The 22384-nt window shown below is 41.9% G+C and overlaps 1 protein-coding gene across 3 annotated transcripts in view; it reads left to right on the forward strand.

The window, feature by feature from the left end:
* Positions 1 to 22384, forward strand: part of AFF3 (ALF transcription elongation factor 3) — a 576751-nt gene that overhangs the window by 471026 nt on the left and 83341 nt on the right. For 2 of the 3 annotated variants that reach the window (XM_047069771.1, XM_047069769.1), the window contains one exon: positions 5126 to 5166. In XM_047069771.1, coding sequence (XP_046925727.1) covers positions 5126 to 5166 — 41 coding nt within the window. The remainder of the gene's footprint in view (positions 1 to 5125; positions 5167 to 22384) is intronic. The other variant, XM_047069770.1, reaches the window with a different exon arrangement.

A 22384-nucleotide genomic window follows, 5' to 3' on the forward strand; every position in this document is an offset into this window, starting at 1 on the left:
TCTAGCATGTTTAAGTGTGTTTAATTTTTCATGTCTGACTCACGCTAGACCCTAACTACAATATGGTGAGGGTTTTGTCTGTTTTGCCTGTCACCTAAGCCGAGCCCAATAACTGTACATCATAGGTACTTCAGACCAAATTACAGAGCTGTCCGCGTGTTAGTTCTGTTTCTATCAAGTAAAAAAGAAATTGGATCATCCTGAGACCCTGCTGAATTTCAGCCTGTTCCTTTCATTCTCCTCCCCGCTTCAATATCCATAAACTTGTTCTATGCACAACCCAATTATAAGAAGGGCACTTAATTTCCTCTTTGAGTTCCCTCAATAACAGATTTTGACTGGTAATTCATTTAGCATACATTGAAACCTGAATGTCTACTGATTATGTTCCAAAACACTGAACTTGCTGTAATAAAGACAGAGAAAAGATGTCATCTTTTGAGGAGAACCTGGAAAATTATTATTTCTGGTGGAAAGCTTGTTTTGTCTCATAGACTTATGCTTCAGAGTCATTCGTGAATGAGTAATGAACTCAGGAAAGATCAATGAAGTATTCTCTTAACCCTCTCAACCTATTTTGCTGAGAACAAAATAAGAGGAAAGTTACGAGAGGAGATGATGATTTAGGAAGAGAAAAATATGGTCGCTGTAATGTACAACTCTTGAAAGAAGGAAATTGGGCAATTCATCTAGTTTACTATGAGTAGTTTTTCAGGCTTCAATCATGAGTCACCTAAGTAATTTTTTTTCTCTGCTCTTTAATTGCAATGTTTATTTATTTTATTATTTTCCAAGAGTGAAGTAAAACAGTATGCAAAAGCCAAACTACTTTTAAGAGAGGAGGCAGTAAAAAAAATTTTTTTTTGTGGTCTTTGCCTTGGTATATGACATACAATTTCAATCTAATGCCATAAAGCTATGATTTTCTCAAGGAATTATTTAAAATGTTTAAAATACTCTCATCTCTTTTCTTGATGGATGATGAGTCATCCTCTGTAAAGTTTTTAATGATGTAGAATAAACTGCAAATTAAATAGCATAATCAAAACCAGGCATTGAAAATAATGGGCAGGCAATCAATGATGCTAAATACCGCAGTGTTAAGTGGGTGGTAACATGCATTGTGTGGACAGATTGGAGAGTGACGGTCACAGAAAGACACTGCTTAGTGACTTGGGATGACTGATGTCTAAGCCTTCATATGTCTGTGACATATGTCTAAACCTTTTGGCTCCACCATCACATCCATCTGGTAAAGGAAAGAAACCCCTGCTCCAAGCCGCCAATTCAGCTTCTGTTAGAGATCTCAGTCAACATCAGTCCTATGGACTTGCTCTCAACAGGTGCCAACCACCTGGGATGCATCACTCCAGTGATGGTTGAACAACTGAGTTTCTCAGTTTTTGTGTTGCTTTTGCTTTTGCTCTCTAAATAACTTTCTTATAGGCTTCACATCAAAAACACTGTGTTTCCCTACCACAAAAGTCAGTAGGAAGTATTTGGAGGCAGGAGAAAAAAGAATCAATACACTTTTTTAAACATTGACTGCCATGGCTAGGGGAAACTTCAGATGCCATGTTAGAGGTTTCTGTTGAACTTTTGGTCACATCCCTTATGATTTTTGTTATTCCAGGAAGAGTCAGTCTCCAGTGCCTCCTGCTGAGATGATGTTAAGAGACTGTACTAATAATGCATGCCATCTTTCCTTTGGGGAGTTCCAAATTCTTTTTGTGCATTTAGCCAGAGTCAAGAGTAGAGAGTTAAGTTCTTTTCAAGTACGGCTGCCAAAGGTGAAAGCCATCTTGATGAGTGATAAGAGAACCCTTTAGGAGGCAAACGTGGGAACAGTGATGGCTGCCCATCACCTGCTGGGTGTTTTTTGTGGGCATGCTCCTGGGCTGGCCCTCTGGGAGAGCACCAAGAAAGGAGCATGAGAGAAGGAAATACCTGTCCTCTGAGGTATCAGAGGGGGCTTCTGGGCTCCAAGTCTTCCTCAGGCTTCTCACCTCTTTCCCCATGCCTCTTTTCTACTCCCTCAGTTGTCCTCGCCAAGACAAGCTGTGCAGATATTCTTCTTTTCTCTCTTGACTGATTATGTGACACTGGAATGCCAGGACATTTGGGCCCTAATTTGCTGGAATCCAGGGGAGAAGGGGGAGGCAATAACCCCTTAGACTGTCCTCAGTAGCCTGGACAGTGACTGACTGGCTCCCTCATCATTCCCTTCAGAGAAGGAGAGGGCAGTTTGGAAACAGACATAGGTTGAGGGCCAGATTCAAGGTTGCCATATAAATGAATAGCAAAACCTCTCCCGGAATGTAAGACTTTCAATTCCCAGTTTCACAGACCTTATGTTGTTTTTTTTCTTAAATCAATGTGGTTATGTCATTTGTGGGAATTATCTAAGTTCCTCTTACTCATTTATTTTCAGTTCCTTTTGCCAGGCTCAGAGGCTAATGTTCCCTGTGTCACTTATTTCAAATCTGACTTTCATTCCTACTTTGCTACAGTGTTTCTCTGTAGAGATACCCTTGTCATTTTAAGGGGACATTTCCTCACCGTATAAGTGAACTTCCTGATCTTTAAAAGGTTTTAGCATCCCTGACCCCAGGCACTAAATGCCTGTAGTAATCCCCCTCATGAATATAATACAAAGAAACTCCCCTGCTCAATTCCAGACACTTCTGGGGTTGGGAGTAAGGGGTGTCCTGGTTGAGAACCACTGCTAGAGGCTTGGACAGGCCTTTGCTCTACCTCCTACTCCAGTATGACCAACACGTCTTCTCCCTGCCCACATCCCTCCTTGTCTTTAAAGTTCTGCTCAAGGGCACCTGGGTGGCTCAGTCAGTTAAGCATCTGACTCTTGATTTTGGCTCAGCCGTGATCTCACAGTTCATGGGATCGAGCCCCACTTCAGACTTCCATGCTGACAGAGCAAGCCTGCTTGGATTCTCTATCTCCCTCTCTCTCTGTCCCTCCCCTGCTTGCTCTCTCTTGCTCTCTCTCTCTCTCTCTCTCCCTCTTTCTCTTTCTCTCTCTCTCTCTCTCAAAATAAATAAACTAAAAAAAATAAAGTTCTGGAGCACCTGGGTGGTTCAGTCGGTTGAGCGTCCGACTTCGGCTCAGGTCATGATCTCACAGTTTGTGAGTTCAAGCCCCGCATCAGGCTCTGTGCTGACAACTCAGAGCCTGGAGCCTGCTTTGTATTCATTCTCTCTCTCTCTCTCTCTCTCTCTCTCTCTCTCTCTCTCTGTCTCCCTCTACCCCTCCCCCACTAGTGCTCTGTCTGTCAAAAATAAATAAATGTAAAACAATTTTTTTTAATAAATAAAGTTCTGCTTAAATTTCAGTGAAAAGGATTCCCTGATTGAGTCATTCATTTAACATCTACTCAGCAGATATTTACTGAGCACTTGCTGACAGTTCCAGGCACTGTTTGAGGAGCTGCTGATCCACCAGCCATTAGCTGTCCCTCAGATGGGCACCTTCCTGATGCTGTCCTACCTTAACCTTTTCATTTGCATTTTATTTCCTAAGTGTCCTCAAGTCATCCCTGGACCCCCGAGTGACTTCCTACCTAGGGATTGAGCTTCCCTAAGACGATGACTACTTATTCTGCTTTTGTTTTTGTCCCTCCTGGAGGCCAGTATAATAGTTTCTACACAGTAGGAATTCAGTAAGTGTTGGACTGACTGATCCAGGGACATGCAGCTACTACCAAGGGTGTATTTCATTTCTGTAATAGGGATGATGATACTAATGTGTCAGATTTTTTTTCTAATCTGAAGATTCTATTTAGTCTGTTGTCTAAATGGAAAGAGGAATAACATGGGAAACGTTTTGGTGTCCCTGGTAATTAATAAACTTGACATATGTAGCATACATGGTGAAAATGAACTGTATGTACTCTTTATTTTCTAGTACACCCTGAGTGAGCCTTGGTCTAAGAGGCCATGCTTTGATCCCCTCCCAATTATAACTTCTGAGACAGAGAACAGAGTATGACCTTGGCCTTCTGAAGCCACAGAGTATTAAGTGATAGAAAGCCAATGTACAAAAATTTAGAATAGCCAGACGAAAAGAAAGTGATTACAAACATGAGAGAATCTGATGGAGAAATGGCAACCTTTTTCTCTTAGTTTTTGTATTATGGAAAGTTTCAAAAACATACAAAGATGTACAGAATAATATACTAATCCCCCAGTGTGCTCATCACCTAGCTTCCACAGTTACCAACCCAAGGCCATCATGTCTCATTTATAAATGCCCATCCATTCTCCCTTCCTTCCAACTGTACTGTTTTAAAACAAATCCCAACAATATATAATTGTATCCATATTTCAAAATGGATCTCTAAAAGACACTTTTAAAAATCACCACAATATCATTACTATGCCTAAAACAAATCAGTAATCTCCTAATACTCTGACTCTTCCAACCAGTGTTCCAATTTCCAATTGTACTGACTTTTTCAATAAATCTAAAAACTGAGTAAAAAATTATACTTTCGGGGCACCTGGGTGGCACAGTTGGTTGAGTGTTCCAAACTCAGCTCAGGTGTTGATCTCACAGTTCGTGGGTTTGAGCCCCACGTTGGGCTGTCTGCTGTCAGTGCAGAGCCTGCCTTGGATCCTGTCCTCCTTTCTCTCTGCACCTCTCCCACTCATGAGCATGAGTGTGCTGTCTCTCTCTCTCTCTCTCTCTCTCTCTCTCAAAAATAAATAAAAAAATTATTTTAACTACACTTTCATTGAGGAAGAAGCTACAGGAAACAAAACAGATTTTTTTCTTAGAGGAAAGTAGAGTAAAGCAATGGTAAAGGTGATTTCAGAGTGTAAAAATGAAATAGGTCTGAGCCTCTCCGGGTCTCTAGAGACTAGTCTAACCTCACCTAGAACTCCTTGCCTCCCTGTTCTCGCCCCCTGGTGGCAGGTGTGCGCTGTGGGCTTCAGTTAACTCTGAGGAGCGTCCATTTCATAACATGATGGGTCTCTACTATGTTGCTAGTAGTTTAATAGTTGGCCACATGGCAAAAACGTGTGTGACACAGGTTTTTTAAAAGTGTTGATTGAGTACATAATTTAAAGTCAGAATATTAAATAAACATCTCTGCCCTTCCTTCCAGCAGGCAGCCCAGAGAACTGCTCTCCACGCTCTGTCTGACAGGTACATTTTGTCATTTTTATGAACTATAAATTGCTTTATGAAACATTGAGCCCTATTTATTGTGGCATATAATTCATAATCGGATTTTGTCCCTAAAGTGTCTGTGAACTGGGATGTTAAACATTTTGCATGCTTGGATTTGTCATGCATGTGTGGAGTTTATTACTGCAAAAATCGCCTTGTTGTATTTCATAGAAAGTATGAAGAATCCCTTGTTGTGCAATGAAACAGGAGACAAGAAACTTAGAGGGAAAGACCTGAATGGTGCAGTAAATTCTGAACTTTGGAATTGGTTGCGATCTAAGCTCATTTTTCAGCAATAAGTACTTCATTCGTTTTGAGATGTTTTCTTCAGACTTTTTCCATATCATTTCACAAGAGCTGTCTGTCTTTTGATGAAATCCTCTCATGAAATACTTTGTGCACATAACCCAGTTCATGGTCCTGAGAGCCTGACTTTTCCCTCCACACTTTGGCTTGTGTTTTTGGACTTGTGTTATTGCATGAGATATATAAACCTAATCAGTAAACACACTTAAGCTGTATTTCACATCGTGCTCTGCCAGAAAGGCTTTATACAGATAGCTGAACAGGGATATATAAAGTTACTTTCAGGGATGGACCATGCCCTTTTTGTTTTGATTGGTTTTTAAGCTTTCATTTACTAAGGTTGCGGTGTGTGTATGTGTGTCTCCTAAAGAACTGTCAGGAGGTGAAGATGAAGCCCCAGTTTCTCTCCACAAGTCAGGCTCTTACGGTGTTAGAGCCAGCTGCAGGAGATGTTACCCTGGCTGGCTGGTGGGCACCTTAGCATTAGCTAGCTAACTGTCACAACCTTCCCCTTCCTTCTCAGTTCTTGTTTTTCTTTCTTTTTCTTTTTCTTTTTTTTTCTTTGTGTGTGTGTGTGGAATGAATAATAATTGACTGTGTCAACTAGCTCAGTTCACTGCTTCTCCAAGGTAAAACCTGTCACTGAGGCAAATTATCTGTGCACATGGGTGAAAAGCATTTCCTCTATGGTGGCAGGCTGAGCGTGAGTATTTTTATTTCATTTGAAAAGCCTTCCCCATGACAACCACACAAGCCTGTGTGCTGTAAGAGTGGCTGCCACAGGATCGTCTACAATTGTTCCTGGGATTTTCACAAAAGCTGATAAACTGTACTGCTTCGGAGTCTATTGGTACGAGACTCTGGATCAAAACATTTAAAATCTGACACATTAATTCCTTTCCTCTACATACTTCTTTTTTTCCCCTTTGACTTATTAAGTAAGAGCTTCCTTCAACAAAATGCACTGATAAGGAAGCAAAAGCCCTCAGATTACAAGATAATGTTATTGCCATGGTTAGATTTTTTTGGAGGGGTACTGACAATGTTATAAAATTAGATTATGGTGATGGTTTCACAACCCTGTAACTATACTGAAAACCATCAAACTGTGTTTTTTTAAATGCATGAACATTATGGTATATAAACTGTATTTCAATAAAGCTACATATATAGGCACAAAACATCACTATGAACTTTGGTAGAATGAATCAAAACCTATTTTAGGAAAATAATTGAATTCCTTTGAAGACATGGCTGCAAATACAAAGACAAGTCATCAGAAACTAGAATTGATACATTCTAAGACTGCTTCCCAAAAGATACGTGACTCTGTCTTGGATAGAAAATGTACATGGATTTTAATGATAGCAACACTATTCCCCCTTGACTTTCTTCTGATATTCTAAAACCCCTCATCAAACCCAATAGTTAGTCAACCGGTAAGTTAGCATCTTAGCCTCTGTTGATTCTGTAACCGGTAAGATCAGAATACTGTGAGGAAAAAAAAAAAAAAAAAGCGCATTCCCTGGAAACAGAGAAACAGGTTCCCATTATAATTTCTCTTCTTTTGAATTTTCCATCTTTAAATATAATAGAGCATTACCCCCTTAAATCTAACGTTTTTTTCTGTTCAAAATTGGGGGAATTCGGCTCATTTTAAAGTAATGAGTTGACTTTGCCATTCTAACAATGCAGTCGTGTAAAGCTACCTTCTTTCTCTGTGCTTTCTCTATTCTATGTTTTCCACTAATTTGGGGCCACACGAGTAATAGATGTGAAAGGTATGTGTAATCATTTAGAGATACGATTTTAAATCCTTTTTAAAATAAGAACTTAAAATACCTACTGAGTTAATCGGATTTATATTTTCTATTTTCTTAAATTAGGGAATGTTAACTTACCAAGTAATATGTCATTTTCTAACACATTACTTATTCTGTTGAATAAACCAGTATTTTATAGAAAATAATGACTATGATTCTGGGACATACTCCTGCGTGTCTTGCCTAATATTCTGTCTGTCAGAGGATCCACCTCAGGGTAGGAATAGAATTGAGTGAAGATTCCCCCCAAGTCATGACCTTCCCAAGGTGGAGATCTAACCCCAATATCCCTGACTACTTAGAGCCTTGTATTAATCTATTTACAAAAACTCATCTGTTTTACTAAACAATTTTTTCCAGCCTGTTGTCACTTCTTGATATAAAATTCCATAGCGATGGGGTGCCTGGATGGCTCAGTTAAGCATCTGACTCTTTTTTTTTTTAATGTTTTGTTTTATTTTTTGAGAGACAGAGCATGAGCATAGGAGGGGCAGAGAGAGAGAGAGAGACAGAATCAGAATCAGAAGCAGGCTCCAGGCTCTGAGGTATCAGCACAGAGCCCAACCAACGCAGGGCTTGAACCCAGGAACGCAAGATCATGACCTGATCCAAAGTTGGACACTCAACTGACTGAGTCACCCAGGTGCCCCAAGCATCCAACTCTTGATTTTGGTTCAGGTCATGATCTCAGGATGATAATATCAAGCCCCATGTTAGGCTCTGCACTAATAGCACAGAAGCTGCTTGGGATTCCCTGTCCCTCTGTCTCTGCCCCTCCCCTGTTCTCTCTCTCTCAAAATAAATAAATAAACTTTAAAAAATAAATAAATAAAACTCCATAACGATGAACAAGCACTTTCATTTTTGTCCTAGAAAATGACAACACTTGTGAGACCCCACAAGGTGCTTCCTGTGTTCTGTAATTCTGCAGTTGGATAAAAAAGCCCATGTTGGCTTGGGCTGTGCCACCACAGACTTCTTGTCTCATGTCCCGATAGTTAGTTCATATGTTGCCCCTTTCTCTTCCATTTAGCCTTACAACCACCTTGAGTACCTGGTGAACACAGGACGTCTGATCCAGGAGTAGAGCCATTTTGTTTCAAGATGTACACTTGATGATGACCTAGGGGTTTACTTGACGTGGTGTCATTGGGGGATGTGAGTGTATAATGAAGGAAGCCAACGGCTGTTCTCTGCTTCCCCAGGAGAAAACCTGCATCTAGGCCTTTTGAGACCTGACCTGATGAGACTAGTTATAAGGGAAAGGGTTGGCATTTCCCTTTCCTTCCTTCTAATGACAAGCAGAAACTTTGTCCCTGTGGGGTGTCTGAAATGACAGTATCCAGATGTCTTCTGAAGGCCAATCTTGTCTATCTTTTCATTTCTCCAGTTTCCTGGTTTAAATAGGCATTCTAGCAGAAATCCAATATTTGACACTTAAGACTGTGCTTTCAAGTTCAGTGAGTCCTAAGTAATCAGTACACAACCTCAATAAATTAAAACTATAGTATTTCCATTCTCTAAATTTAAAAATCTTCTGCGGTCACCTCCAGAGAGGTGGCCTTGTTTGGTCTTGCTTGAACAACGGGTTTAATTTATAGTTCATCCCAAATAGCCAGAGCATCATTACTGGCTCACACTGGCAAGGCAAATTTGGGCCTCAGCCCAGCTAACTTGTGCCACCCTGCAGTGACAGGAAGGGTTGTGTGAGGGTAGAATGGCATGTCTTTTTGTTCTTTCCTACTGCTGACTGTGGAACTTTTCATCCGTTTTATGCCTTTGAAAGTCATCTGGCCTACCAGAGGCTTACCCATTCCCCAAATCGTGAAAAAACCAAGAGACCAAGGCAGGAAGAGGTGGCAAAATCCTCAACAAGGTAAAACAAACCACTTACAAGAAAACTTCAATCTATAAAGGGACACTCTCCTTTTTACTTATTCACTCCTTATGATGTGCCTCCCAACTGGTTTTTTTCTCCTTCTGGATTATTGTACTGGATAGGGTAGAGAGAGGCAGAGGAGAATCAGGATAAATGGGCACGAGGCTCATTTATAAAGGTGTGTCTTTGGTGTTGACTCGCCGCACTGTGAAAGCTGCCACATCGCCAGTAATGTGGAAAATATGCAAAGTGATGTTCAGAGAAGGAAGGGTATGTGTGCTGCATATGAAGTGCCTTGGAATATGATTAACTTCCCTTCATAAGTAGTAAATAGTAGATAACTGTGATCAAAAACGGGATTCGTGTGATTTATCAAGCTGAGCAACTGTGCATTTGCAGAGAAGCTGGAGGTCAATCTTGAAATCTAGGGCAAGAGGAGCACTAGGAAATTGCTAGGGCTAAGAAGTTAATCATACCCTTGGACTGCTTCCATCTGTCTCAGAGCGACAGGGCTGCTGCAGAACGAGCAGGGATGCTTTATAGCAGCAGATCAGGAATTAATATTTTCTGTGAAACCTCAAGCATCATTTGCAGTAACTTGGGTTTTATAAAAATGGAGCATAATTTCATATGAATAAATCACATTCAGCTGGAAATAAGAGAAGCTGGGAAAAAAAAACTGTGCTTGACTAAAAAAAAGAAAAAAGAAAAAAAAAAAGGAATGAGCAGCAAGAAAGCCAACATGAAAACAGTTGTTGAAGCGATGGCACTTGGAGGGCACAAGTGGCCGTGTGGTTAAATTGTGCATATAATCATCTTCTGAAATGTCAGCGTGCGACTCCAGAAATGGCTACATTTTTATAGCCGTGGAGATGCATCACCAGACTGTAACCTGTCTGCCCATCTGGCAATATCTCAGGTCCAAGATCCATTTATATTGAAATCCAAACAACTGCCATTGATTGATTCACTTACGCCACAAGCATTTATTGAGCGCATCCCGCATGTTCAGCCAGGCGCAGAGCTGGGGCAGGCAGGGGTGCAGTGGTGAGGAGAAACAGCCATGCCCCTGTGCTCAGGGCTTTACCATCCAGGGGGTTGCTGGCTATGCAAAAAGAAAGGCCTCATACAGCTCATTCACATGAATCACACCCCTAAAATCTCTACTTCTCATTAGAGAGAATGTAATGGAATTAAGTAAATGAGAATTAGACCAAAATGAAGGGGTTTTACTTCCACGGGGGCTGGTGTTCATCCAAAGACAGGACTGGAAATGGCCCCAACGCAAGGTGAGGAGCACCGGGTGGGCATCAGACTGTGGGGGGGGGGGGGCGCGGCGTACATTCAGCTTCATCTTCCTGACACCTTGCCAAGTGGACCAACTTCAGCCAAGCAAAGGGAACATGTTGGGGATGGCCACCAGCACAGAAGCACAACTTTCTGGGTAACATTTTACATAATGTCCCTGATGTCCTGAGAGGAGAGTCAAGTTGCCATGCACTACTAACAGTTGGTCTCTTCTGAAAGGGTCCAAAAAGGAGGCGATGCAGAACTTTTTAAGAAAGCTTTAAATTTCCAACTTTAAAGATGCTAATGTGGCATGCTAGACAGTATCTATCAGCCCTGCCCTTGAGACCCACAGCAGTCTCTCCAATGCAAAGGACTCCTTAGTTATAATGAAGTCTCTTTGGTGTACCGTGTAAATTAAAAACGTTTTAAAAGAGCTTTAGAGTTTAGAAGCACTATCACATTGACTGTCTCATTTTGTGGCTCTCACAACAACCCTGTGAGATAGGAAGGACCCATTTTACAGGTAATAAAACTGAGCCTGAGATAGGTGATGGGACTCATCCAGGGTCACAAGGTAGCAAGTAGCAGAGCTGGGACTAAACTCCAGGTCCTATGACTCCCAGTGAGTGTGATTTTCTCGTCCTCCATCACACAGCAACAAAGCAAGCTTGGAAGGGGTCAGAGACTGATGGCTTGTGCCACGTTTTACATTCTAACAACTAGTTTACTCAGTCTGTACTAACACTTTGTTTCTGCTAATAGTTATAATAATCCTAACATTTCTGGCTTGATTATCTTTTTATCCCTAGCACCTAGCATAATTCCTAGCAATTAGGAGACACAGTAAGTCACTTAATGAATGAAAGAAAACAATGAGCAAATAAATGAATAAACTAGGACCAATGTTTTGTGGTTAAATGATGGCAACTTTGGGCTGAAAATAGAAAATACTTTTCTAAATGGGTAAGGGGCATTAAGGAATCTACTCCTGAAATCATTGATTCACTATATGCTAACTAATTTGGATGTCAATTTTAAAAAAGAAAAAGAAAAGAAAAAAGAAAACAGAAAATACTTTTCTGAAACTTGCTGTGTGCCACTGCAGCAGACCATCCAGGAGATAGAGGTTGGTGGTCAGGGGCTCACCACTAAGGGCTTAGAGCAGATGTCTGTGCCTATAAGATGCTATAGAATTGAGAAATACTATTAACTGCCACACAGGTAAAGAAGGGGAAAAAATGGAATCGTTTTTTAAAAATCAGTCCAAAAGTAGCCAAGAAACTGATGAATGGGTAAAGATGTGAGACTTACATATAATGAAATATTATTCAGCCATAAAAAGAAAAGAATGAAATCTTGTCATTTGCTACAACATGGATGGAGCCAGAGAGTATTATACTAAGTGAAATACATCGATCAGAGAAGGACAAAAACCATATGATTTCACTCATATGTGGAGTTTAAGAAACAAAATAAGCAAAGGGAAAAAGAGAGAGGGAGACAAAGCAAGAAACAGACTCTTAATTATAGAGAACAAATTGATGGTTACCAGAAGGGGGAGGGGTGGAGGGATGGGTGAAACAGGTGATGGGGATTAAGGAGGGCACTTGTGATGAGCACGGGGTGATGTATGGACTTGTTGAATCACTGTATTGCACACCTGAAACTAATGTTACACTGTTCACTAACTGAAATTAAAATTAAAACTTGAAAAACACTTCAAAAGATTAAAATCATCCAGTGCAATTAGAGTGGAATTAAATTAGGACTCAGTAACCAATGGAGAACTCTATGATGCCATGGAGAGGTTTCCTGCATGGAGAGGGGGTTAGGCCAGATGACCTCTGGCCCTTCCCTGTCTCCCCTCCTCGCTCCTCATTTCTGTGATTCATACTGCTGCCACAACTTACAATGCTCTCTCATATTCTCTCCACCAATGATGCAGGCTCCTTTTTTTCCTGCATTCTTTTGTAAGATATTTACACTACTGAGCCCCTATAATGGGTAAGGCATTGTGCTGCTGGTCTATATGGAAGATACCAAAATTTATTACCTGTGCATCCCACTCTCTGGGAGTTTACAATGTGATAGAAGAAACTTAGGCATATGTGTAACTACTATGTATATTAAATGTCAGCATGTGCATACCTGACCATAGGTCTTATTAGCACAGCAGTCATGTGGAGGTGCTGCACTCAGCATTTCATACGCATCACTTCATTTACTCCTCACAACAAGCCTCTCAGCTAGGAAGGAAGGATTCAACATAAGGGTCCTAAAGAGATGATATTTTCAATGAAGTTTTATTTCACTTCATTTCCCAAATACTCTCCCTAAAATCCTAGTGAATCTGGGTGACCAGAGACACATAACTTACCCAAAGTCTTATGGACATAAAGCCCCAGAGTGGTCTGTCTGACTCTGGTGGATGATGCTCTTAGCTGCTTCAGCAATCACCCTCGCCCCCCATCAATTTATAAAGAAATAACTTTACTGGAGGGGTGCAGTTAAAGCACTGAAGTACTCTCAGAGCACAGAGGAGGGGAGCAGGGAGGAGGGATTTGAAGTATATGTAAAGGATGGTAGCTTCAGATGACCCAGGAGCGGAAAGGGAAGGACCGGTCTTCTCTGTAGAAAGAATGGCTTTGGTCTGAGCAAGCAAGCCTGTGGGGGTGAACAGGGAGCTGCAGGCCCTTCATTCTGCTGGGGTGTAGGCTTCTAAAGGGAAAGGCATGTGAAAGCCAACTCTAGACAGCCACTGATGCAGAGGGGTGAGGCTCGCCTTTTGCTACACAGTGCTTCCTTCAAATGTGAGCTCAAGCTTCATCTTCTATGGAAACCCTGAATAACCCCCTTACCTGGCTCTCATACACCTATTCCGTCAGCACCTCATATAATTGTGGACACAGTCCTGCTTCCATCCTCTGCTCACCTTATGTATTTATGTCTGGTCTCAACAACCGACTGGAGAACAGGATCCCCATCTTAAATACTAGGTAGTACTTTATACAAAATGACTGTTCAGTGAGACTTACTCAGTGCCTTTCAAACAATAAAGACCAGGAATTCAAATTATGCCTCTTATCTCTGCTCTCATGATAAAAAGGGAAAAAATACCAAACCTCTGGCCCAGCTCTCCCTAACCTCCCCTCATCAGGAAGCAAGGATGGGATTTTGAATCCTTGAACTTGGACTAGAATTTTCTTTGGGCTAAGTGTTTACCCATCTGCGTCTGAACTTTCTCAGTTGCATAAACAAGATGATAGTAATGCCCTCCTTGTTAGGTTTATGTCCAGATTAAATGAGGTGATAAATAGAAAAAATACCTATTATTCCATTCATATGGTAGTAATTACTGCATCACTGAGAAGAGTCATCCATCAATATACCATGAGATACTCTCTGATTTAAGTCCTACCAAGATACTTAAAAACCAGGGGAGGAAAATATTACGTTATGGACTTAATATATGAAACCCTGAATAGCTAATAGTGTGGGTCATGTTCTTACATTGACATTGTAGGAAAATAGGTACCAAGAAATCCCAAAAACTATGCCTGACTGTGGCTTACACCATCCCTATTTTGTAATCTATCCTAACCTAGCCTGTTCTCCCCTAAAAGCCAACTTGTGGGTCCATCGGTCCTAGATGAGGCTCACACATGCCTTCAAAGAGGCTCCAGCCAAGTCTCTTCCACATCATCTTCCTACTTGATTCCTGTAGAAAAGGCTATCTGGGCCATTTCCTGACACCTTTTTCAGCATATCTCCAAAGAATTGGTCTCATGTAATATTTCAAAGTAAGTAATCTTTATTTCAAAAGCAAACAGTGATTCTTAGATACCATGGGGATGGATCCCTGATAAGCTCTGTTCAGGGGAACCGTGTGGAGGGAGAAAAAAATGCCAAGTCCCTGAGCCAGCACTCTCCTAACAGGACCCAACGGTACCCATACGTATTCACAAAAGTGGGCCGGCCCCCTTGGCCTTACTGCTTCTTCTGGGGAGGCCATGTAAGTGTCCCCTACTGCCCTTTGGTGGCTGTTAGCTCAATTGACTGCGTTAACAATGTGAGCAAATGCAGGCTGTCAGGTCTAAAATTCAGCTTTTAAAAAGCCCCCCTAGTACTAATTTCCACAATAAAACTGAATGGCTCCAGAGAAGCCATTGAGTTCTATCAGGTAAATAACACACATTTTAAAAGGTCCCAAACTTGTATTTTACACAATAGAACAGAGCAGCCTGGAAGAAACTGTTATAGTCTTTTGAGTAAATAAACAATGAATTGTATGAAGCCACTAATTGCCCTTTCAAATGGTCTAGTGGGTTTTGGGACACCTGAGGGTTAGTATGGACCCGCTGCTGGATGTCTGGGCAAAGAAGATGCCACAGGAGGGGTCTCTGGGCCAAAGTGTGTTTTAACCCGTTTTATCACTGCCCATAATTGCCGTGAGCCTGTAGGAACACGTGTGGCATTCTTAGGAGGGTACGTCCTCTTTAAAAATGACTGATAGTGCTCTCAGCCACACAATGATGTGAATGTAGTTAATGCCACTGAATTGTACTCTTGAAAATGGTTAAAATGATAAATTTTATGTGATATGTGTATTTTACCACAATTAAAAAAGAAAAAAAATGAATGTACACACTAATATTCCAAGCTCCTTTTCTCACATGTCTCCAGTGGGGAGTAGTTCTCTCTGTCCCAGGATTGAGGTGCTGGTGTTCTTGCCTGGAGATTCTTTCCTTCCTTCCCTCCTTCCGTCCTTCCTTCCTTCCTTCCTTCCTTCCTTCCTTCCTTCCTTCCTTCCTTCCTTCCTTCCTTCCCTCTCTGCTTGTGGAGAAGGCCTCTCAAAGGTGAGCCTGGTCCCCTGGGGTGAGGAGACCCTACGGTCTGACCCTCTGCTCCTACAGCCAGGAAAGGATTTGTGATTACGGAAGAGCAGAGCTAATTGTTCACACAAGCTCTGAGTTAACAAGAGCTGTTAACACAAGAGCTGAGTTAACAAGCCCTGGGGAAGGGGTCAGAAGGAACCAGACACCCCTTAGAAGGCTTGTTGTAACTTATTACTACCATACTTTAAATTACCAACTTTGACCCATTACCATCCACACTGTGTTCCCCTATTCTGGACCCATTTTCTCAGACTAAATTGATAAAACTACTGAAGGTGAAATATTTAAATAACAGAACTCTAAATTATTTTTACTAAAGTCTTTGTCACTATGTCCTACTCCTTTGAACCATGATATCGCTTTCACTTCTAGGCGAAGGTCGATGGTATAATGTATGCTTGTTAATTTAATTTTTGATACATCCAGAAAAGTTATTTATATATCCAGTATATAAGACATCTCAAACTTAGCATTAAAAGAAATAAAACTCTTACATAATTAGCATAATTTTCAATATTTGTCACTCTTGTCTACTCTTTTCCTTTTTTAACTGAAGTACAGTTGATGTGCAATGTTACATTAGTTTCAGACGTCCAACATAGTGACTTACTCGACAAGTCTATTCGTTATGCTGTACTCACCACGAGGGTAGCTACTGTCTGTCACCCTACAACGCTATTACGGTACCATTGACTATATTCCCAAAGTCGTACTTTTCATCTCTATGACTTATTCATTCCATACCTGGAAGCCTGGACCTCGCACTCCCCTTTACCCATTTTGCCCATCTCCCTAACTCCCTCCTCTCTGCTAACCGCCAGTTTGTTCTCTGTATTTGTAAGTCTGATTCTGCTTTTTGTTTGTTTATTCATTTGTTTTATTTTTTAGATCCCACCTGTAAATGAAATCATATGATATTCATCTTTTTTCTGTCTTATTTCGCCTACCATAATAGCTTCCAGGTCCATCCATGTTGTTACAAATGGCAAGATCTCATTCTTTTTTATGGCTGAGTAGTATTTCAGTGTGTACACATAGCACATCTTCTTTATCCATCCGTTGATGAACACTTACATTGCTTCCATATCTTAGCTATTTTAAATGATGCTGCAGTAAACATAGGGGTGCATATAGCTTTTCTAATTAGTCTTTGTATTCTTCAGGTAAATACCCAGTATTGAAACTATTGGGTCATATATTATCTCTATTTTTAATTTTTTTAGAACCTTCCATGCTGTTTTCCACAGGGGCTGCACCAATTTACATTTTCACCAACAGTGCACAGGGTTGTTCTTTCTCCACATCCTTGCCAACACTTATAATTTCTTGTCTTTTTGATTCTAGCCATTCTGACAGGTGTAGGGTGATATCTCATTGTGGTTTTGACTTGCATTCCCCTGATGGTTAGTGATATTGAGCATCTTTTCATGTGTCGGTTGGCCCTTTGTGTGTCTTCTTTGGGAAAAAAAATGTCTATTCAGGTCTTCTGCCTATTTTTTAATCAGATTATTTGGGGTTTTTTGCTATTGAGTTGTATACATTCCCTATATATTTTGGATATTAACCCTTTGTCAGATATGTCATTTGCAAATATCTTCTCCCATTCAGTAGGTTGCCTTTTAGTTTTGATGATGGTTTGCTGTGCAAAACCTTTTTATTTTTGTATAGTCCCAGTAGTTTGTTTTTGCTGTCTACTTTTTAAAAATATATATTTCTGAAATAAAATTACACCTGTACCTTCTTGAATGACTAGTTTTGATTAAGCACTTGCTGTCCTACACTGAATATATTGATGCCTTATTAATTAGCGGTCAGTCAGTTCTTTTAAAATGTTTAAACTGATTACACAGGAAGATACGATCTATAGTCACCCCCCACCTTTTTACATTTCGCCTGTGTGTTCACCATTCTCACTGACTCAGATCTGCGACACTGAACTGAACATAAAAGAAACCCAAGAGCAACAAGTAACATATCTTACAGGGGGACAAAAAGATACAAAAAGATGAAGTACATTTTCATACACATGTATATTTCTTAGCACTCTGATGCCACTGTCTTTAGATCTATCACTCATGTCTGTGCCCTTAATAAGTGGAGGGCCAGCTGAGAAACACTTGTGGTGGGTGGATAGTTCTAAAGCCAATAGATAGATTGGGGAGGGGGGGGGTTGTTTTGTTTTGTTTAAAACCAAACTACTTAGCCGCTTTTAATGGAAGTTTATTTACATTATGATACCACCATTGTTTTTTGTTTTGTTAAATCTCCTTTTAGTGGAGAAAATTAGCTAAAGGCCTGGAGGCTTCCTTCTCTGCTTTAAGAGCCTTTCAGGCCAACACCTCCCACCCATCCCCATCCCCAGTACATTCCCTCCCAGGCAGTCCCACCCCAGCCTTTTCACTCTGGACTCAAAGAGCCAGCTGGAAAGAGCTGCCCCTCCAGCTGCTCACTCTGGGCATCAGGCCTGCCCCTCCTCTCCTCTCCTCCACTCCCCAGTCGGCCTCCCCATGACCCACTCCTCTGACTGCCCTCCCGGACGCAGCCATGGGCCAGCATTGGCTGAGCTGCTTGGCTGGCCTTTAATGACTGTGTTTTGGAGCCTGATGAGCTCCCCTGCTGCTGTTGAAAGGTTAATGTGCTCCCCATCAACTGGAGCAGCCTGACCTTTCCCGATTTCATCCAATTCCTTTCCCTGTTCTGGCTCCCGGGCAAGTGACCGGCAGGCCCGCTGCCACACCATATCCTCCCAATGTCCCCAAGAGTGCAGCACCCACCTCTGCCCTTGACAGCCAGCATCACAGCCTGGCCATCTGCACCCTGTTACTCTCACAGCCATCAGAGCTGCTGAATTCTGAGCCATATCCCCAGCCGTGCCTCCTCTCTCTCTAATTCTCCATGGCCTTGGAACTGAGTCTTCATGCTGCCCTCTACCCATTGCTCCTCGCATCCTGAGAGTCAGTATTCGGTTGTCAGTGCTCATTATTTAATTGTAGGTCAGTTAGGTCAAAATATTGAAATCAAATCAGGGTTATGAAGGGAAAGTCCATGGCCCCTTTTCCATTTCACAGACCAGTTCTGCCTGCTTACTGGTCCTGATCCAGCTAATTGGACAGGACTTCCATGAAGCTAGCACAGCCCAAGAGTATGTAGGCCCAGCAGCTCCCCAGGGGCTTCCCTGTGGCCCCATTTACCCTGTTCACAGCCAATGAGTCAGAAGGCCACTTTAGGCCATGATTCCTCATCTAACACTGGAGACAGTAACCCCTATTCAGCTAGCAGATCCTGGTGCTGGGAGGGAAGAAGGAAAATGATGTGTCTGAAGGCATGAATGCTACCCAAGCACAGAGAATTAAAGACATTTATTAGTTTGCTGAGGAAATATGTGAACGAGGTCCATATTTTCTTTGATTCATTGCCCCAGCCACTAAGCTATTTAATGTAATTTTTTTTAATTTTTTAATGTTTATCTATTTTTTGAGAGACAGAAAGAACACGAGTGGGGGAGGGGGAGAAAAAGAGGGAGACACAGAATCTAAAGCAGGCTCCAGGCTCTGAAGCTGTCAGCACAGAGGCTGACGCAGGGTTCAAACTCAGGAGCTGGGAGATCATGACCTGAGCTGTAGTGGAATGCTTATCCGACTGAGCCACAGAGATGCCCCACTATTTAGTGTAATTCTAAAATGACAGTAGGTGTGGGCCTTTGCTATTGCTGGAAGATGAACACAAAGTTGAGTGATAACCCACCCCTCCTTGACAAAGGCATATGGTCATCAGGCCATCATGTTACCTTCCTTCCTCTTGGAGTGACATGCCTGCTGCAGCGGTCCCTGTGCTAGGGCTTAATGTCATTGTCCCATTTCATCTCCATGGCAGCACTCTGGGTAGGCACCATTGTCCCCATTTTACATGTGGGGAAACTGACACCTAGAATGAATGATGGAGTCACTTGCCCAAGGTTGAAGAAGGGCTACAGCTGGCGAGAGTCCAGGTTTTCAGGTGGCAATGTGGCCATGTGCAGGTAACGGCCTGGCACACTGAGCTAGTAACCAAGGCACAGTGCCCTGATTGCCCCAAGGGTCTCACCCTTGCCCCACCCCCGTTGCACGCCCTTAAAAAGGACAAAATCCCACCTGCCACAAGCTTACATTCACAGCACAGGCTCGAGTGCTGCACGCCAGACCAAGGGCTGCTCTTGCCCTTGCCTTTGTCTGTGCATCAAAACATAGTCACATTTAATCAGAGGAGCAGTCCGTGCCACATTTGAGCATAAAACAGGAATGAACCTGCTGCATCCCTGAAGGTTTCCACTGGGGTCTGACTTGGTAGAACATACCTCATCTGCTCCTGCTCTCTCCAAGAAAGTAGTTCTGAGGATTTCAGCCCTCCTTCTGTGTTCTGCCCTTAAAACAGATGACCCAAAAACCCCTGAAAAGTGCTGTAGTGGTGCTTAGATTTATATGGTGAGGAAAGGAGAGTCAAGCCAATATTATTTCCTAAGACTTATATTTCTTCAAGATTTTTTTTCCTTCCATCTGGCTGAAGAAATGTTAGTTATTCATTAACATTTCTAAATGAAGGCCAAATATTTTGCCCACAGCTCTACAGCAGTTCTGTACCCCATCAGTCTTTAAATGTGAACCCGACCCGTATGTTGTTCCTCTGGGCACTAGTCATCAGTTATCCTCAGGTTTCCTCAGTCAGGTGAGGTGAAGCTCTGGGGTGGTGGATACCACACAGACTCTCTGAATATCAGAAGGTCCGGAACAGTAAGGGTTCAACCAACATGACCCCTCCTGTCCCCGTCAAGCCCTGGCTCTGTCACAGGCTCACCCTGTGACTCCAAATACAGAAATTGTACTTCTCCCACACGTGCACGCACTCTGTTTCTTCTGCCTGGAACAGTTTCCCCTCTCCCCTCCTCCCCTCCAAGTTGCCTGGCTTGCTCCTTCCCATACCAGGTCACAGCTGTACCCCATTAGACCTTCCTGTACCCCATTAGACCTTCCTCCCTTTGCCATCTTCCCATAGCACCCTCCACTTGTCTCTTGGTGACACTCACCACTGTTGTAATGAACTGCTTAATTTCCTGCCTCCCCATGGGAGACAAGCTCCGTCTTATGCCTGTCAAATCTGGGTACCTCGTGTAGTGCCTGATGCATGGCCTTAATACTTGCTAACTGACTTTATTTCTTTGAGTCTTTTTTCTCGTCTGTTAAGTGGAGATGGTGATGCTTGCTCTATTTACCTTGAAACATTCATCAGGCCTTATGGGATTATTTTTTTGCAAAAGAGCTATGGAAAACAAAAAACTTATTACAAATAGTGTAGGTTTTTAGTGCAACAGATACAAGGAAGGAAGGAAGGAAGGAAGGAAGGAAGGAAGGAAGGAAGGAAGGAAGGGAGGGAGGAAAGGAGGGAGGAAAGAACTTGAAGAGCTTCTACCCTTGATGAGTAATGAAGGGTAAAGTAAAACACCACATTCTGTCCATTACACTTAACCCTTTACCCGCAACCTAAGGGTGGCTGGCAACTTTTCTCCAACAGTAATTAATGAAATAAGTTATACAACAGCAATCGTAGTAAATATTATATAAAAGCAATTACTGAAGTGACAATTTTAATTCAAAATTATTTTATTTACATGAGACCCCCAACTTATTTAAAATCCTGGCTCCACAGAGCCTCCTTGAGCTTCCAAAACTGTCGCCACCACCTTGGCTACCTGGAGATAGTCTGCAAAATTTTATTCCACCTTTACACTAGTGAAAAACTGGGGGAATGCAAGCAGATAGGTAGCTGGGTAGATTACAGACAGGCAGGAACTGAGTCCCCTCAGAAGACTGTTGTGCCATTCTTCAACAAAGACTTGCATTCTGGCTTCTGTGCCAATAGATCTGAAGCCATAGAAGCAATGTTCCCCGTGTGACTCCCCAGGCTGATTATAGCTGCAGTGATTATACATCCCAGTGATTGCCTGGGCCCCATTATAATTACAGCTGGTGCCTCCTTCACTCTTAAAAGTGTCCTGGTTTAAACCACAATAAGATATCACATCACACCCACTAAGATGGCTACTATCAAAAATAAATAAAATAACAAAAAATAATAAGTGTTGGCAAAGATTTGGGGAATGGAACCCTCATGCACTGTTGGTGAGAATGCTATAATGGTATAGCCACTATAGAAAAAAATACAGTGCTTAAGAAAATAAAAAATAGAATTACCATGTGATTCAGTAATTCCATTTTGGGATATTATCTCAAAGAATCCAAAGCACAGTCTCAAAGAGATATTTGCACACCCATATTCATGGCATCACTGTTCACAATAGCCAAGAAATGGAAGCAACTCATAGATGGATGAAAGGATAAACAAAATATACCTACACTGGGGTATATTCAGAATTAAAAAGGAAGGAGATTCTGACGTGCTGTATAATATATTTTGAGGACATTTATGCTAAGTGACATAAGCCAGCTCCAAAAAGATAAATACTGTGTAATTCCACTCATGTGGGTTATCTAGAGTAATCAAATTCAGACAGAAAGTAGGATGGTTGCCAGAGGCTGAGAGGAGGGAGGAATGGAAAATTAGTATTTAAAGGGGATAGAGTTTCAGGCATGCCTGGGTGGCTCAGTCGGTTAAGCATCTGACTCTTGATTTTGACTCAGGTCATGATCTCAGCGTTCATGCGTTTGAGCCCCACATTGGGCTCTGCGCTGCGGAGCCTGCTTGGAATTTTTTTCTCTCTCGCTCTCTCTCTGCTCTCTCTCTTTCTCTCTCTCTCTCAAAATAAATAAATAAATAAACTTTAGAAAATAGTATAGAGTTTCAGTTTTGTAAGATGAAAAGAGTTTTGGAGATGAATGGTGGTAATGGTATCAGAACAATGTGATATACTTAATGCTACCAAACAGTACACTTAAAAATGATTAAGATTTAGGGGCGCCTGGGTGGCGCAGTCGGTTAAGCGTCCGACTTCAGCCAGGTCACGATCTCGG

Source organism: Lynx rufus, unplaced genomic scaffold, assembly GCF_022079265.1.
Source record: "Lynx rufus isolate CCGP_SWC_20201006 ecotype Redwood Valley unplaced genomic scaffold, mLynRuf1.p SCAF_8, whole genome shotgun sequence".
NCBI classification, from domain to species: domain Eukaryota; kingdom Metazoa; phylum Chordata; class Mammalia; order Carnivora; family Felidae; genus Lynx; species Lynx rufus.